Genomic DNA, 18,321 nt, shown 5'->3' with positions numbered 1-18,321 from the left:
GGGTTTAGTGGGGGGCATTGAAGCTGTTGAAGAAACATGGGGTTCATTAAACATAATAGAGAAATTACTTTTGGGGGTGAAGTACAACTTTCTCTGAGACAAAAGGAATGATAGAGATATAAATGTGGAGGTGTGTTAAAGATCTGGCTAGAGCAAATCCAGAATGGTTTTTCTTTCCTGAAAATCGGAAGTCGGAATCAAGATCTTTTTCTGAATGGGTGGTGAGAGGCTGAAGGAGAGAGAATAAGATATGGAACTGCTGCCAGGTGTAGCCTTAAGGACCTATGTTGACCAAATGTTTACTTAGAATAGTTCGCATAGTCAAAGTTTCTTCAATTTGAGAAGAGGCAGAAAAAAAAAAGTTAGTGATTGTGAGTATTTTAACCCAATTGAAACTCAGGATTTGGGGAGTCTACAGAAGGTGTAGGACCCAAATGAGGTAGATGAGCAAGGAAGCTAAATTTAAATAAGAGAAGTCAAAGACAATACCCACCCTCCAGCCTATGGACTGCATAATCCATTAGGTAGAAGATTTTTCTTTTAGAAAAAGCACATGAAAGTTTATTTTTGATAAATGTGAGAATACCTATTTTGAAATAAAATTTGAAGCTACTTAGGATTTTTTTTTCTTTAAAATATAACCATAACGGGTCTTAAGTTCTTTAATGTGAATATGCACTAATGAATTAATGTAAAAATAATTCAGATTTTCTCCTAGGTGAATTTGTTTAGCATTTCTTTTTCCCTCCATCTTTACTTTATATAGAGAAACATTTGTTAATTTTATAATGAGAAGTGTTTCATAGGAATACATGCAAATATTTGGCAAAGTTTAACAAAGTTGATTCAGTACTGTGAGTTACTGTTTGCTTTAAAGATATTAACTAATCTCTGTGACCTTACTGCTGCTGCTTCTGCTTCATCTTCTTTTTAAATAGACTGTTCGGATTGCACAAGAAAGTCATCAATATGGTACACAATTTACTATCCAGTCACGACTCAGACCCGCGGTACTCTGACCCCCAGACAAAGGCGAGGGTGGCCATGTTGTATCTGCCTCTGATTGGCATCATCATGGAAACTGTTCCTCAGCTTTATGACTTTACAGGTACTTCGTGTATTTAAAACACATCCTAAAGGAAATCTCAGTGTTTCCAAGTTTTAGAAATATCTCAAAGCTTAAAGATCTTATTTTAGGAAAAACAATACAAGGAAATGTGCACTGACATAAGTAAACAGTAAATATTTAACTATATTACTGAATAACTTTTGACTACGTGAGAGAATTCACTGCAGGCTTTCCTTAAGTAGTTCTTATGATGAGTTTTTAGATGATTCATAACACTTCAGTACCTGCCTATTAGAAAATAGGTTTTTTGGTATGAGACTGTACTATGCATCCGAAAATATGTGTATAAGAAAAGACAGCAGATGTCTACCACCTTCAGTCTCATTTTTATTCATATATGTAATTGAAATTAATATTTACCTGAATAACAAGAATTAGGTTTGTTGTTAACACAGGGGTAAGAAGTTGAAGTCACGTTGCCTTTTTAAAAACTAGAACTCACAAAGTTTTATTGCTCTTGCTTTCCATATTTAGAATTTCTTGGATTCCTTCATTTGTCCTAAATAAAACGCTGTAGTTTGCATTAAAAAAAACAAAAACAGACATTTATTGAGTACCCGTTATGTATTAAGAACTTGAACAGAGGGGGTGATACAAAGATAACCAACTCAGTGTCTTGAGGGACTGACAGTGAGTAGTTCAACCAGTATTTTTATCTCCAAAGTGGGCTTCCTAATCTGAAGGCAGAAATGTTTATATTATTATATCTTCTTTGACTAGCAAGTTCTCTGCAAAACTGTAAGTTATTACTGTAGGAATGAGTTAATGTTTAAAATATTGTTGAAAATAAAATCTAATGATAAATATTTCAGGTTAACAGGTTTTTTCTTTTAATGAGTTATAGAGAATAGGAAATTGCTCAATAACTGTTAATTAATAGTTAGTTAACCAAGTGGAAATTTTGTTATTTGTTTTGGTTTTATTTTTTCTAGAAACTCAAAATCAACGAGGAAGACCAATTTGTATAGCCCCTGATGACTATGAAAGTGAGAGTGGAAGCATGATAAGCCAGACAGTTGCCATGGCAATTGCAGGAACATCAGTTCCTCAACTAACGAGGCCCGGCAGTTTCCTCCTCACATCATCGGTAAGAACAACTCTCCTGCAGAAGTTTTTTCTAGGAAGACAGGTATTTACAAGGATGTACCCTTAAAGAACAGGTTGTTGTATTAGCTGATGCAAGAGTACTCTGGGTTTCATTCACATTGTGGAAACTAAGATTCTGAGAATATTGTTTATCTTGTACTGAGTTGTTTTCAAAATTACTAATACCTCAGGGTTTATGGTATAAAGCTCTGGATTCCATCATTCAGAATTTTGGAAGTTACCTTATTGTATATGACCCATTTTCTTTATTTTCAGAATCCATTTTGTTCTTCAACCCTAAGAAATATTTTCAGTTATTTAGCAGTTGAAATGCTTTTTTTAAATCTCTGAAGATTTATACTGTTTCATGTTTTAAAAAAATCAGTAGGTACTCTGCCCCTGTATTTATTCTCCCCCTTAAAGAGGGAAGGATATGGGAACAGAGAGGAAACAAACTGCCGATAGAGCAAGATCAAATTCTAAAAGACTTCCTTTCAGAAAAATGCAGTATTTGTGGAAGCTGTCCTGACAACTACAAGTTTTATTGAGATAGTTTACATATCGAAAGATTCACCCATTTTAAGTGTACAGTTTCGTGGTTTTTATTGTATTTACAGAGCTGTGTGGTCATCACCACAATCTAGAGTATTTCCATCACCCCAAGAAGATGCTTATGCCTATTAAGAGCCACTCTCTATTTCCCCCCAGCCCTAAGCATCAACTCACCTACTTTCTGTCTGTATATCTTTATAGACTTGCCTACTCTGGACATTTCATATAAATGGATTTATACACTGTGATCTTTGTGTCTGGCTTCTTTGACCACATGTAAAGTTTTTGAGATTCAGCCATGTTGTCGTGTGCATCAGCACATCTTAATTTTTTTTTTTTTTTTTAGTTGCCAAGCAGTACTCTTTTGTATTACTATACCAGGTTTTTATCCATTTGTCAGGTGATGAACATTTGGATCCTTTCCAGTTTTTGGCTGTTAGGAATAATGCTGCTATGAACGTTTGTGTGCTTGTCTTTGTGTGCACGCATGTTTTTGTTTCTCTTAGATAGGTATCTAGAATTCAGCCTGCTGGGTTATATGGTATCTCTGTGTGTAACATTTTCAGACACTTATAAATTCTTTTAAAAGTGGCTGCCTCATGTTACATTCTCACCAGCAATAAATAAAAATTCTTGTTTCTCAAATCCTCCCCAACACTCTTTACTGTCTTTTTTTAATCATAACCATCTTGGTATAGAGTAGTATCGCAGTGTGGTTTTAATTTGCGTTGCCCTAATGTCGGCTGATGTTGAGCATCTGTTCATTTGTTTATCAACGCATCTCTTTTGTATGCCTTATTTAGAGAAAAGTTCATCCATCTTTGTTACCATTTTAGTATTGTGTCACTCATTTTCTTGTTATCAGGTTGAAAGAGTTCTATATATATTCTGAGTACAAATCTCTTACATGATTTGCAAGTATTTTCTCCCATTTTATGGACTATCTTTTTGCTTTCTTGTTGGCATCATTTGAAGTGCTGAATTCCAATTTATCAGTTTTCTTTTATCACTGGTACTTTATATATGTAGTATGTATAATATGAAAAGTACATACACAATTAAGGTATCATTAATAGAAGAAACAGTAGTGTACCCACCACCCAGCTTCAGGACAGAACACTGCAAATTCCTTGAAAGTTTCCAGTCTGCCCTCTGTTCAGTCCCTGTCTCTGCCCAAAATGACCACTGCACTCAATTTTTTTTGACCTTCCGTTTCATTTTTTAAAACTTTTCTTGTGTGAAATATATATGTTAAAAAGTATATGAAACATTAAGTCAAGCAGAGAGAGTCAATTATCATATGGTTTCACTTATTTGTGGAGCATAACAAATAGCATGGAGGACAAGGGGCGTTAGAGAGGAGTAGGGAATTTGGGTAAATTGGAAGGGGAGGTGAACCATGAGAGACTATGGACTCTGAAAAACAGTCTGAGGGGTTTGAAGTGGCAGGGGGGGGTGGGAGGTTGGGGTACCAGGTGGTGGGTATTATAGAGGGCACGGCTTGCATGGAGCACTGGGTGTGGTGAAAAAATAATGAATACTGTTTTTCTGAAAATAAATAAATTGGGAAAAAAAAGTATATGAAACATAAATGTACAAATTAACAAAATATTGTGAAATGAACACCTTTGTAACCAGCACTCAGGACAAAATACAGAACGTTGGCTGCCTTTCAGAAATCTTTAGCATGCCCTTCCCTACTACAGCTATCCACCAAGCTGCCCTCTATCCTAACTAATGAAGTAATTGCTTATTTGCTTATACTTTTGCCATTCAACTTTGCATCCCTAAATACTGTAATTTATTGTTGTTATATCTTTAGTTTTCATCCGTGTTATAAAATGTCGCTATCATTTACTGATTTTCATTTCTATATGTCATTAAGTTGATTGACTATAGTTAAGTTTATTTGCCCATTCTGTTCTTAGATGCATGAATGGCTTCTGATCATTGGTTATTTCAAATAGTAATCCTATAGATTTCTTCCCCCCCCCCCGTAGCTTTCTTTACACGTATCTTGTATATATATGCACTTTTATTTAGATTATTTCCTAGGAGTTGAATTGGCTGTGTTAAAGAATATGTATGCATCTTTATACCACATATACCTGGGTATTTTTCCAAAGGGTTTGTCTCAATTTGTACTTTACCTACAGTATGAGCGTTCCCATTCTTTCACATGTTCATCAGCATTTAGATTTTTCAGACTTGAAGATTTTTTTTCAATCTGATACTTTATAGTTGTATCTAATTTCAGCTTTCATTTCCCTGGTGCTTTATGAGGGTGTGCACTTCTTCATATACATGTTGGCCATTTGGATTTTCTCTGTTGAGGTGTTGAGGTTCTAGCAGTTTTTGCCCATTTGCCATTTGGTTGTCTGCCTTTGTTTATAATTTGTATGAGTTTATATGTTTTGGATCAAATCCACTGTCAATTATAAGTGGTTCAAATATATCTTTTTTTTTTTAATTTGTGACTTGCCTTTAACACTTACTTAATGGTGAATTTGGTGACTGGAGTGCCTTATTTAAAACACTTAAAAATTTTTAAAATTTTAAAAGTTTTTTAAAAATTTAAAAGTCTTTTCATTTACAACTAGTATTTTTTGTATCTTTAAAAATTTGATCCCTATTCTAAGATTTTGAAGATATTTCCTGTTACTTTTCCAAATGTTTTTTTGTTCTTCCATCTTTAATCCTAAAATATACCTGGAATTTTTTATGAACAGTAGAATCTGGGAATTCAGGTTTGTTCATTCATTCATTTATATTAAACCAAATTATCTCAGCACTGTTTATTAAGCGAAACTACTTCAGTATGGTCTGTCATGTAGAAAAAGGTCTCATGCATATAAAAAAAGGTTTTTAACATAAATTATAAAATCAGCTTATGCTGTTCCACTAAAGTAAATAAACAAAAACCAATGAATCTGTGAGGATTTTGGCTGAGATTGTAATGAGTATATGAATCAATTTTGGTGAAAATTGGTATTTTTGCACTACTAAATCTCTTAATCCTTGAACATGATGGATCTCCCTATTATTTAGATCTTCTTTAACATCTGTGAATATAGAAACTTTTATAGGTTGTTTTTTTGTTTTAATATTTTATTCATTTGGGAGAGAGAAACAAAGCACAAGCAGGGCAACAGGCAGAGGGAGCCGGAGAAGCAGACTCTACCCTGAGCAGGGAGCCTGATGTGGGGCTCAGTCCCAGGACCCCGGAATCATGACCTGAGCCTAACACAGAGGCTTAATCAACTGAGCCACCCAGGAGTCCCTATAGTTTTCACTACGCCTGGGGGGGTTCAGTGGGTTAAGTCTCTGCCTTTGGCTCAGGTCATGATCTCAGGGTCCTGGGATCGAGCCCTATCGAGCACATCGGGCTCTCTGCTCAGCGAGGAGCCTGCTTCCTCCTTTCTCTCTGCCTGCCTCTCCATCTACTTGTGATCTCTCTCTGTGTCAAATAAACAAATAAAATCTTTAAAAAAAAAAAAAAGAAAGAAAGAAAGAAAGAAGAAGAAGCCTAGTACATCTTCTATAGATGTGGTTTTGGTCCTTGATATTTTTTATTTTTATATTATAAAATTACATGTGATATATATATATTATATATTATATATATATAAAGATTATATATATATAAAATTATATATATATAATATTACATATTATATATATATAATCTTATGAGTGTCCTCTTTTCCAAAAATTCTTTTTTCCAACTGTTGATTAATTTTCTGTGGAAATAGAATTAATTTTATACAGTGATGCTTATTTCCAGCAGAATTGCTAAACTAATAACATATGTGTAGATTTTTTTTCTATCATCCTATCATTTGTGTATAATGGCAGTTGGTTTCTTACTTTCAAGTTTTTTCCATGACTAACTTTACTGGCCAGAACCTCTAGTACATTGTTGAATACAAGTGACAATAGTTCGCATCCTTAAAAGTGCAAACTTGCAACATTTCATTCTTACACGTAAATGCTATAGTTTTGGGGGGATCTTTTGGTTTTTGTTTTTTTTCAACTATCCTCTCTTATACTATGAAAGTCGTCTTTCTGTTCCTGCTTTGCTAAGAGTTCTGTTTTTTAATTATGACTAGGTGAATTTTATCATTCTCTCTTTGGATCCATTGAGACACTTGTTTTATTTTGCTTTTAAATCTTTTACTATGACCCCTTTCAATTGATTTCCTAGTGTTAAACCTGCCTTCAGTTGCCGAATTAAACCGACTTTTTCTCGTGATTGTATATTAATGGATTTTGTGTGACATAATTTAAGATTCATGTATTTATGCTTGTAGGTAAACAACTGTTTGTGATATTTTTCTCATAATGTTCTTTACAGGTTTTGAAATCAGGGTTAGGTTAGCCAATTTAAATTTAAAAGGGAGTTTACCCTTTTATTCTGTTCTCTGGAAGGACATGTTTAAAATTGGAGTTATTTCTTCCTGGAATATTTGGAGAACCTGTGGGTGATGCCATCTGTACTTGTAGTTTTCTTTTTTGAAAGTTTAAAAATTACTGATTTAATTTCTTTAATGACTGTAAGACTGTTCAACTGTTCTGTTTCCTTTTACACTGATTTTTGTAAATTTTACTCCAGTAGAAAAAGTCTGTATGATCCGTAGTGGATATAAATAGTTTCATATCTGTGGTTGGCTTTTTGTACCCTTTGTCTTGCATCAGACTCAACAAAAATTTGTGTATATCTTTAGTCTTCATAAAAACCAGTTTGGGGCCTGTTGATCCTCACTTTTTTTTTTTTTTTAAAGATTTTATTTATTTATTTCACAGATAGAGATCACAAGTAGGCAGAGAGGCAGGCAGAGAAAGAGGGGGAAGCAGGCTCCCTGCTGAGCAAAGAGCCGACGTGGGGCTCGATCCCAGGAGCCCGGGATCATGACCTGAGCTGAAGGCAAAGGCTTTAACCCACTGAACTACCCAGGCACCCCTTGATCCTCACTTGGAATGTTTATCTTTTTTTACTGTGTTCTATTTTCTTTGGGTTTATATTGTTCTTTTTCTAACTTGAGGTGGGTGCTTAGCTCACTAATTTTCATCATTTCTTCTTTAGTACATATTATAAGCCTGTACATTTTCCTTTAGTTATTGTTTTAGTTACATGCCACAGTTTATATGGAGCATTTTTATTATTCAGCTCAAAAATATATCTAAAGTGCATTATGATTTTTTTTAGATTTTTAGGCTCTAAGTTTTTGTTCTAAAATGTTTAATCTTTCTCCAAAGAAGACCTACAAATGGCCAAGAGACACGTGAACAAATGCTCAACATCATTTGGCATCAGAGAAATACAAATCACAACCGCAATGAAATAACCACCTCACACGGGTTGGAATGGCTTAAATGAACAAGTCAGGAAATAACTGATGTTGGCAAGGATGCAGAAAAGGGGAACTCTCTTACACTGTTGATGGGAATGCAAACTGGTACAGCTACTCTGGAAAACATAGAGGTTCATCAAAAAGTTAAAAATAGAGCTACCTTATGCCCCAGCAATTGCACTGTTAGATATTTTTCCAAAGGATGCAAACATAGTGATTTGAAAGGGCACATGTACCCCAGTGTTTATACTAGCATTGTCCACATTAGCCAGACTAAGGAAAGAGTCCATCTGTCTCTTGACAGATGAATGGATAAAGAAGTTGTGTGTAAACACATACACACACACTGGAATATTACTGAGCCATCAAAAAGAATGAACTCGTGCAAATGGAACTAGAGGGTACTATGCTAAGCAAAATAAGTCAGAGAAAGACAAATACCATATGATTTCACTCATGTTGAGTTTAAGAAACAAAACAGATGAACATAGGAGAAGGGAGGGGAGAAAATAATATGAAAACAAAGAGGGAGGCAAACTGTAAGAAACTTTTAACACTTGGAAACAAACTAGTGTTGTTGGAGGGAAAGTGGACAGAGGGATGGGGGACAGTGGGATGAACATTACAGAGGACAGGATAAAGATAATGATCACTGGGTGTTGTATGCAACTGATGCATCACTATATTCTGCTGTTAAAACTGATAATACAGTATGTGTTTATTAAATTGAATTTGAATAAAAAAATTTTTAAAATTCTAATCATAAGGTGAGGTGCCTGGGTAGCTCAGTCAGATAAGCATCCAGCTTTTGATTTTGGCTCAGGTCATGATCTCAGGGTTGTGAGTTCAAGCCCTGTATAGGCTCCTCACTGGCAGAATGTGGAACCTACTTAAAATTTGCCCTCTTGGCTCATTTGGTTGGGCAGCTGCCTTTGGCTGAGGTCATGATCCCAGGATCCTGGGATTGAGCCCCAGCAAGGAGCCTGCTTCTCCCTCTCCCTGCTACTCTGTTTGCTTGCATGTGCACTCACTCTCTCTCTCTCTCTCTCTGTCAAATAAATTAAATTATTTTTAAATTTTTTTTAATTGCTCTCTCCCTTTCCCTCTGTTCCCCCAACAAAATGTGTGTGTGTGTGTGTGTGTGTGTGTGGTCATAGGAAAAATTCTCATGATCCTGTGCTTCTGATTTTGGCCTGATTCCATAATCAGAGAACTTTGTGTAATTTTATTTTGTTATATTTGTGGCAACTGGTTTTTATGGTCTTATATATAGTGAGTTTTTGCAAATAGCTCATGTATTTGAAAATGCATAGTCTTCATTGTTCTGTATTTGTCCATTACACCTAATATTTCCAATTTGTTAATCTTACTGTTTAAACCTTTGTTTCTTTTTACTGAATTCTTTCTGCTTATTCTAATACCACACTACAGTCATGGTTTTTTAATAACTTGTCATTTTGTCAGGTTTAGTTTCATTTGAGGCCTTATTATGAAATATCTAATTTTAAATTATGTTTTTTGATGGATTTCATCTTTTATCAAAGTGAACTGTAATACTTTTTTTAACTTTCAAGTCTACTTTGTGTATTAGTTTAGTTATGCTAGGTTTCTTCCAAGATAAGAGTTTTTCCATCCTTTACTTTCAGCATTTTTTTCTTGTGTTTTAAATGTTTGAAATTTATGTTTTAGATGTCTTTTATAAATAGTATGTAGTTAGATTTTGTCTTAAATTTTTAAAATCTGTTTATTTTTGTCTCACTAGAGTTTTTAAAATCATTTAATTTAGTGTAACTAAATTTACTATGAATTTGATGTACTTAACATTTTTTTTAAGATTTTATTTAATTATTTGACAGATCACAAGTAGGCAGAGAGACAGGCAGATAGAGAGGGGGAAGCAGGCTCGCCGCTGAGCAGAGAGCCTGATGCAGGGCTCTGTCCCAGGACCCTGGGATCATGACCTGAGCCGAAGGCAGAGGCTTTAACCTACTGAGCCACCCAGATGCCCCTGTACTTAACATTTTAATGTCACTTCATATTATCCCATCCCTTCTGTCTCTTTTGTCTCCTTATTTTCTTTTGTTTTTTTTCTACTTCCATTTTTTCCTCATTCTACATTTTCTTTTCTGCTAGTTTGTAAGTTACACATTCTGTTTGTATTCTTTTTGTGATGGTATTACAAACTACAGTGCGCTTCCTTAAATTAAATTCCACTCCAATCATTCCATTTACTTTCACATTGGTTAATAGAAGGCTCTCAGAAAAGGTTGCATATTTATTTACCTTTTTAAAAAAATTTTTTAAATTTACCTTTTTAAAGTAGGGATTTATCCCTACTTAAATGTTATTTTCAGGCGCTTTTAATTGTATATATCATTAAACCTCAAAAAAATTGTTACTTTTATGGCTGTATAAATTTAATTATCATTTGGATTTGTTCACATGTTCAGCACTGTATTTCCTCTTCTCCCAAATTTGTGACTGTTCATAAGAAATATTTTTCTTCTTTGTGAAATACCCTTTAGAATTTCCTGTTCTATGCTGATGAACTCAGTTTCCTTGAAAAATGTGTGACCTTCATTCTTAAGGTTTTTGTTTTTGTTTTTTCAAAATAGCATCTGAGTTTCCTGTTTTGTTCCAGCATGCTAAGGTCATTGTTTCTACTGTCTTCTCATTTCCATTGCTGATATTTTCCCCCTCTTCTTTATGACATTCTCCTTAGAATTGATCTTCTGCGGTTTCACTCTTCCATCTAGTTTTAAAGTTTTTTTTGACAGAGAGAGAGGTCACAAGTAGGCAGAAAGAAGGGGAAGCAGACTCCCTGCCGAGCAGAGAGCCCGATGTGGGCTTCAAATCCAGGACTCTGAGATCATGACCTGAGCTGAAAGCAGAGGCTTAACCCACTGAGCCACCTAGGCGCCCTTCCATCTAGTTTTAAATTTATTTATTTATTCTGCTTGGTATTTTTTGGACTTCTTAAATCAGTGGTTCAGCATCTTTCTTCAGTTCTATGAAATTCTCAACTATTATGTGCCCAAATATGTCCTCTTCTCCATTCTGTCTCTCCTCTTTTTGTATTCCAATTCAACATCTGTTAGTCCTCTTTATCCTATCCTCTGTGTCTGCTCTTGTTCTGTGTAGTCTATCTTTTTGTTGACTTGTGCTTCATGCTAGGTTGTTTCTTTTGATCTATCTTCCAGTTTATTTGTTTCTTCTAACTGTATCTAGTATTACATTAAAGCAGTCCATGGGGTTCTTAATTTGGTTATTGTGTAATTTGGTTCAATGAATTTATGTAGGTGACTCATATACAAGTGCATGCATCCGTGAGAGGCGGTGAACATAGAAAAGTGCTCAGACTCTCTCTGGAGCACTCTTTCTGCATTTGATTCTCAGTCCTGGTATTTACTGCAAAATACATGTACAAAATACTTCTCGATGTCTTGATTTTCTGGTCTATAAGATGGGTTATGTAATAATATTTATCTCTTTGGGTAGGTGCAAGGGATAAATAAGTTCATATGCGTAAAGTGTTCGGTACAGTGAAGGGCACAGAGTAATAAGCATCTTACGAGTGTCTTCTGACCTCATTTTCATCATCGCGGACCAGCAGAGTGATTAGGTTAGTGTTGAGATCATGACCCCAGCAGCTAACATCCCTTCCACTGCTTTCTTCTTCTTATGTAGTATATTTACTTCACCAAATGTTAGAATGTAGTATAATGGTGAAGAATATAAGATTTAGCGTCTGGTTAACCTGGACTAAAATCCTGGTTTACTCTCTAGCTTTTCATTTCCTTATCTATAAACTAGAAGTAGCAATAGTTAGTACCAACCCCTAAAATCATCGTGAGCATTAAATAAGAAGAAATGATTAGCATAGAGTCTAGTACATTGCAACTTTTGTTGTGTTTTGTCATCATCATCATCATTATTATCATCCTGTGTTCTTGTTTGTAAAACTTAGATGATTCAAGCTGCTTGGTAATATTGTTGGAGGACTAAATGAAATAACATAAGAAAAAAGAGCTTAGCATGATGACCAGAGCAGAATAAATATGGAACAAATGGTTCTGTAGACAAGTTTTTGTTAGTTTTTCCCTTATAGTTCACATACTATATAGTAATTTAGACCAAAGACTGAAAATAGCACCTTCGTCTTATCTGCTCTAACAGTGGCCCTTGAGAGGAAACTGTGGTTCTCTAAACCTGGTAAACATTTTGTTACTACTTTCTGTTCTTACATCACTTTTACTGAATGCTTTTTTCCTTTTACCATATTATATCAGGCATGATGAAAATAGATACATCAGTTTTAATAGTAGGATCTTTTAGCTTTTTCCCTTGATGTTTTCTATTAACGTTTATTTATTTTCTACTGGAAACCCTACCATAAATTAAAACAATCTTTCAATGCCGGGAAAAGTTTATTAAACCTCAGGACCTGAAGTTTAAGGTTCTATGTGACTTATTCAAGTATTATCTAAATCAAATGGTGGGTTTATTATTTTTTTTAAGATTTTATTTGGCTGAGAGAGAGCAAAAGAGAGAGAATGCCCCTCTCACAAGTTGTGGGGGACAGAGGGAGAAGGAGAAGCAGGGAGCCCGAGGTGGTTCTTGATCCCAGGACTCCTGACATCATGACCCAAACTGAAAGCAGACGCTTAACCGACTGAGCTACCCAAATGGTGTCCCTCAAATGGTTCTTTTTAAATATTTGCTTTTTTCAGCAATTTTTGTTTTATTGCATTTAGCAGGAAACACCTGACAACCCCCCAAAAGAAAGAGCCATTGATCAATCTGTCTCATCCTACTGTTCTTTATTTTCAGAGCGGCAGGCAACACACTACCTTTTCAGCAGAATCCAGTCGGAGCCTTTTGATCTGTCTACTTTGGGTTCTCAAGAATGCAGATGAGACGGTTCTACAAAAGTGGTTTACAGATCTCTCAGTCCTGCAGCTAAACCGGCTACTAGATTTGCTTTATCTCTGCGTATCTTGCTTTGAGTACAAAGTAAGTGATCACTGTGCCATTGCAGGGAAGAATGAGAAAGCAACCATCACTTGGAAAAGGAAGAAGAAAATTTCCTCAATGTCTCTTCTTTTCTAACGTTTAAATTTTAGGGAAAGAAAGTGTTTGAAAGAATGAATAGTTTGACCTTTAAGAAATCAAAAGACATGAGAGCAAAGCTTGAAGAAGCTATTCTTGGGAGCATAGGTGCTAGGCAAGAAATGGTGCGCCGAAGTCGAGGACAGCTTGGTACGTACACAGTAGCTTCTCCTTCTGGTGAGAATTTTTTCAGTTTCCTTGAACTATATATTATAGTGATCATTGTTGCAAGTCTTCAAAGATTCTATACTTTTTTAAGTGTTTTTTACTGTTTTGTTTGTTTTAGAGAGGAAGGGGGGTGAGGAGCAGAGGGAGGACAGAGAGAATCTTAAGCAGGCTCCACGCCTGGAGCCTGACATGGGGCTTGATCTCACAACCATGAGATTGTGACCAGCGCCGAAATCAGGAGTTGGATGCTTAACCAACATAGCTACCCAGGCACTCCTTAAAAAGTGTTCTAAATGAAATGGTGCATTAACTTGAGGAACCACTTCTCTGTAAGAATTCAAGTTAGAGTTCTAAATAGGGTGAACATATTTTCTGATTTATTCTGGAGATTCCCAGTTTATTCCTGTTACCCTTGTGTAATTATTAATAGCACCCCCTCCCCTTTTTCAGACTTCTAAAAAGCAGTTTTAGGTTCACAGCAAAACTGAGCTAACAATACAGAGATTTCCCATATACTCCCTAACACACATGCATTGCATCCCCACTATCGACATCCCCCGTTAAGTGGTGACTTGTTAAACTTGGTACTGAACCAGCACTGAGACATCATTGTCACCAAAGTCCATAATGGACCTTAATGGTTCAGTCTTAGTGCCATACTTTCTACATAGCATCACTTTTTACACTTAAAAACTTCCTATTTGGCACAATAAGTTAATATACCCTGTATTTAAGGGAAATATATTGTCCATCAGACTCAAATTTATCAGGGAGAGATATGGGTTAGTAGTATTTGAGGTCTGTTTCTAATCCCAGCTACTGGTATCCATTAGCCATATAAAACCTTGGCCAAACCACTTAATCTCACTTTCCTTTTCCTCTTCCACTTGTGATTGTTTTGAGAACTTGAAAGGTAGTTTAACTAACTGATCTTACCATCATTGTAGTGACTGTGTGTATATATCATATATATATGTGTCATATATCATAAATTCTAAACTGACAAATAATAGTGTTGCTGAGAGCTCCTTAAGGTCAGGGACATGGCTCAGTCGTCTGTGTATATGACACAAGCTAATAGTTCAATATATATTGCACATTTACGAATATTTTTAATGTTTCTGATAGGCCATAAACACAGATAAACACATAAACACATAAATATCATTTATCTGTGTAAACTTAAATATCTTTTATATGCTATCCTGTATGTTTGGAATTTCATAAGAATACAAAACCTTTTTCTTTAGAATTAAAAGCATCATGTTTCTTCACTTTTTGTTTATGTACAGTCTACAGGGTACTTAACAGATATTCTTTTAACTCCTTTATTACATACAACAACCCTCTATGAAAGCATGATAATTAACTTTTATTTAGGTCATTAATTTTCACCAAAATATAATGAATGATTATCCTTACCTTTAAGTTAAAGAAAATGAAACTTACCAGAGGTAAATAACTTGCCTAAGGTCATAAACTAAGGGACAAAACCAGGCTCTTTTGATTTCCAATGTAGTTCTCTATATTGTACTACAGTTCTTTCTTACTAAGGTTTAATGTCAGAGAGCGTGGCACTGTTAACAGTATGTTACGTTTTTTAAAGCCTGTGGCCTTAGGACAGCTATCTTTGTATGAATATAAAAACTGAAGTTCTCTATGTAGAATCTAAAATAAATAAGTGAATAAACTCATAGATACAGAGAACAGATAGGTGGTTGCCCAGGGTGTGGGCGAGGTATGGGCAGAATAGGTGGAGGAGGTCAACCAGTATAGACTTCTGGTTATAAAACATGTAAGTACTGGGGATGTAATGTACAGTGTGGTGCCTACAGTTAATAATACTGCATATTATTTTGAAAGTTCCTAAGAGAGTATATCTTAAGTTGTCATCATGAAAAAATTACAATGCATGATGATGCATCCATTGGTGATGGATGTTAACTAGATTTATAGTAGTGATCATTTAATAATGTATACATATATCGAATCATTATGCATCTGAATCTAATATAATGCTATATGTCAGTCTTATTTTTTTTTTTAAATTGAAGTTCTTGGGGTGCCTGGGTGAACTGGGTGAACTCTGAATTTTTACTTTTTTTTCCCCTTCCTTCCAACCAATTTTAAGTCTTGGGTTTTTCAAAAAGGAGCACTAGTTTTCTACTTAAACTGAAATCATGGCTGATTCTATCATTTAAGTGTGTATCTCTGACAATTCTAAATGGCTTCTTCATTTCTGCTGGATTTGTATGAACCAGTTCTATTGCTGCTACCCCTTATAGGAACCCCCAGCATTCAGGCTGCTTTCCATCCCAGAAACCTTGGGAGAAAGCCCCCAATTTTCTCCCATCCTGCCTTCTGTGGACCAAAGGGAGTAATTACTTTAGGAATCCTTCTTATTTTGTTTATATATTAAACAAAAACTTGTTGAACTCTCAGTATTGCCAGACACATTGTCAACCCCGAACATAAAGGAGTGAACAAAATAGGCATATTCTCCATTCTTAAATAGCTTATATTCTTGTGATCATAAGGGCTGTGGAGAGAAATAAAGCCAATTAAGAGGAAAGGTGTTGGAGAGGGCTGCCTGGGTGGCTTAGTGGGTTAAGCCTCTGCCTTTGGCTCAGGTCATGATCTCAGGGTCCTGGGATCAAGCCCCACATCAGGCTCCCTGCTCCCCTGGGATCCCGCTTCTCCCTCTCCTTCTGCCCCTCCTCCCTGCTTGTGCTCTCTCTCTCAAATTAATAAATAAAATCATTTAAAAAAGAAAAAAAAGTGTGGGGGAGTTGAGGAAGACGTTTCTGTGGAGGTGATGAATAACTGGCCTGTGAAAATTTGTGGGAAGAATAATCACATGAGAGGAACAACCGCCACTGCAAAGGTTGTCATTCAGGAACATGTAGAGGGAGACGGTACCTACACCGAGAACATACACACAATAACTGTGGTGGTGTAGGCAGGAGGGAGAGTAAGGTCTTACCACATCGGGCCTTATGAGCCACGGTTTAGGTTTTGAAAAAAATCAGGGTTAAGGTTTGCTTATAATAAAAGGGAGTTGGTTTTTTAATATTACATGTAACAAGTGTATTTCTTCTATAACTGCTGTAAAGAAGTTTTAATAAAAAGTACTAGTGTTCTACTTGTGCTGAAGATAAAATGGCTATGTATAAAGTTGGCATTGTGCAGTATTTCTTGTATACTTGCAAACATGCATATAGGTTGTCCAAATGAAATAACATTTTTAAAATGGTTTTGGAATTTATTTGACAGAGAGAAGCCCATCTGGAAGTGCCTTTGGAAGTCAAGAAAATCTGAGGTGGAGAAAGGATATGACTCACTGGCGTCAAAACACTGAGAAGCTTGACAAGTAATATAGCCTTCTATTTTATGTTACTGATGGGCTTTTTGGATTTCAAATGCAGGAGGAAAATCACTAATTTTAGTGGACTTTTTTTTTTAATATATTAGGTGTTCAAATCTTAGACAACAAAATACTTGCATTTAGTTTTTAAATTTTAGATTAAAAAAGATTTGAGGGAAGAATTTTTCATGTGGTACAGTAAAGCAGAATGTTTGTTTCCGACAGTTATCTCTAAATATCTTCTTTTGAAATATAGTCTGCAACAATTTCTGAATATGTTTTGGGAGTCACACTAACTAAATATTTCCATGTCATCAACAATTAGGAAGCTAAACTTCGCTCTCTTGGAGCTTAAAATTTAATTGAAGAAAGACAAAATATTCCAGGTCTTCTGTTTCTAGCATGAGATAAATCTGTTGGCTAACTGACCCTACTGCCAAAAACAATTAAAAATCTACTTCCCTGGCTCCGGGATCCCAAAGGGCTATACCTTCAGTGTAATAAACCCTTCTCACTGGCTAGGGGACCTCAGGTAAAACTGCTTGGCATGAAATGTGACATTGAGTCAAGTGGCTAAAATTTTTCTCTTGAGTATTTGTAATTACAGGTTAGCGCTCAAGTACCTTTACTCACCCAATAAACTGAGAATATGGTGACCAACTCATTCAAGTTTGCGCAGTACACCCATGTTGGTATTCCAGGGAGTCCCTCAGATCTGTCCTAAAGCAAATCAAGATACTTGGTCATCCTATGTGATAACCATCTTGTGACCAGGCTGTGGAGGGTTTTCACAGAAATTTTGCAGAAATTTAATTTAATTTTGCAGAAAATTTAATTTTGCAGAAATATTAGCTCACACACAGTGACATCATAAACCATAGGAAAGACTGCCTTGTATAAGCCAGCAAAGAGCAAGTCACAGACTCGGTTCCAGATAGATGAGGGTTTGGATTACAAGAAACTTGTCTTAGTCTCTTCAGGCTGCTATAACACAATAAAACACACTGCATTGCTTATAAACAACAGAAATTTGTTTCTGACCTTTCTGGTGGCTGGGAAGTTCAAGATAATGACATTATCAGATTTGATGTCTAGAGAAAGCCCTCATCTGGGTTACAAACTTTTTTTTTCCTTTTAAAAAGATTTATTTATTTATTCATTTATTTAGTGTGAGAGAGTGAGGGAGAGGGAGAAGAATCCTGAAGTAGACTTGAGCATAGAGACCAACACAAGGTTTTATCCCAGGACCCTGAGATCATGACCTGAGCCAAAATCAAGAGTCAGATGTTCAACCAGCTGAGCCAGCCAGGTACCCCTGGATTACAGATTTCTTGCTGTCTTCTTAGATGATGGAAGGACAAGCATTCTCCCTGAGCCTTTTACATAAAGGCACTGATCCCATTCAAGAAGGTTCTACCCTGAGGACCTAATCACCTTCCAAATGTCCCACCTGCTAGTAGCATTGTCTTGGACATTAGATTTTCAACACATGAATTTTGCAGGGACACAAATATGCAGACCATAGCAGGTTTTGAATTCAGTATAAACATTTAACAATTCTA

General features: G+C 35.7%; 1 protein-coding gene across 6 annotated transcripts in view; it reads left to right on the top strand.

Annotated features, from left to right (window-relative positions):
- DOCK7 (dedicator of cytokinesis 7) overlaps window positions 1-18,321 on the top strand; it is a 229,639-nt gene that overhangs the window by 160,581 nt on the left and 50,737 nt on the right. For 4 of the 6 annotated variants that reach the window (XM_044238357.1, XM_044238356.1, XM_044238364.1 and 1 more), the window contains 5 exons: window positions 939-1,108; window positions 2,062-2,216; window positions 12,949-13,131; window positions 13,242-13,404; window positions 16,669-16,765. In XM_044238357.1, the coding sequence (XP_044094292.1) occupies window positions 939-1,108; window positions 2,062-2,216; window positions 12,949-13,131; window positions 13,242-13,404; window positions 16,669-16,765 (768 nt within the window). The remainder of the gene's footprint in view (window positions 1-938; window positions 1,109-2,061; window positions 2,217-12,948; window positions 13,132-13,241; window positions 13,405-16,668; window positions 16,766-18,321) is intronic. The other 2 variants (XM_044238362.1, XM_044238361.1) reach the window with 1 other exon arrangement.

This window comes from Neovison vison, chromosome 2, assembly GCF_020171115.1.
Source record: "Neovison vison isolate M4711 chromosome 2, ASM_NN_V1, whole genome shotgun sequence".
NCBI classification, from domain to species: domain Eukaryota; kingdom Metazoa; phylum Chordata; class Mammalia; order Carnivora; family Mustelidae; genus Neogale; species Neogale vison.
This window is presented reverse-complemented; position numbering and strand designations above follow the sequence as displayed.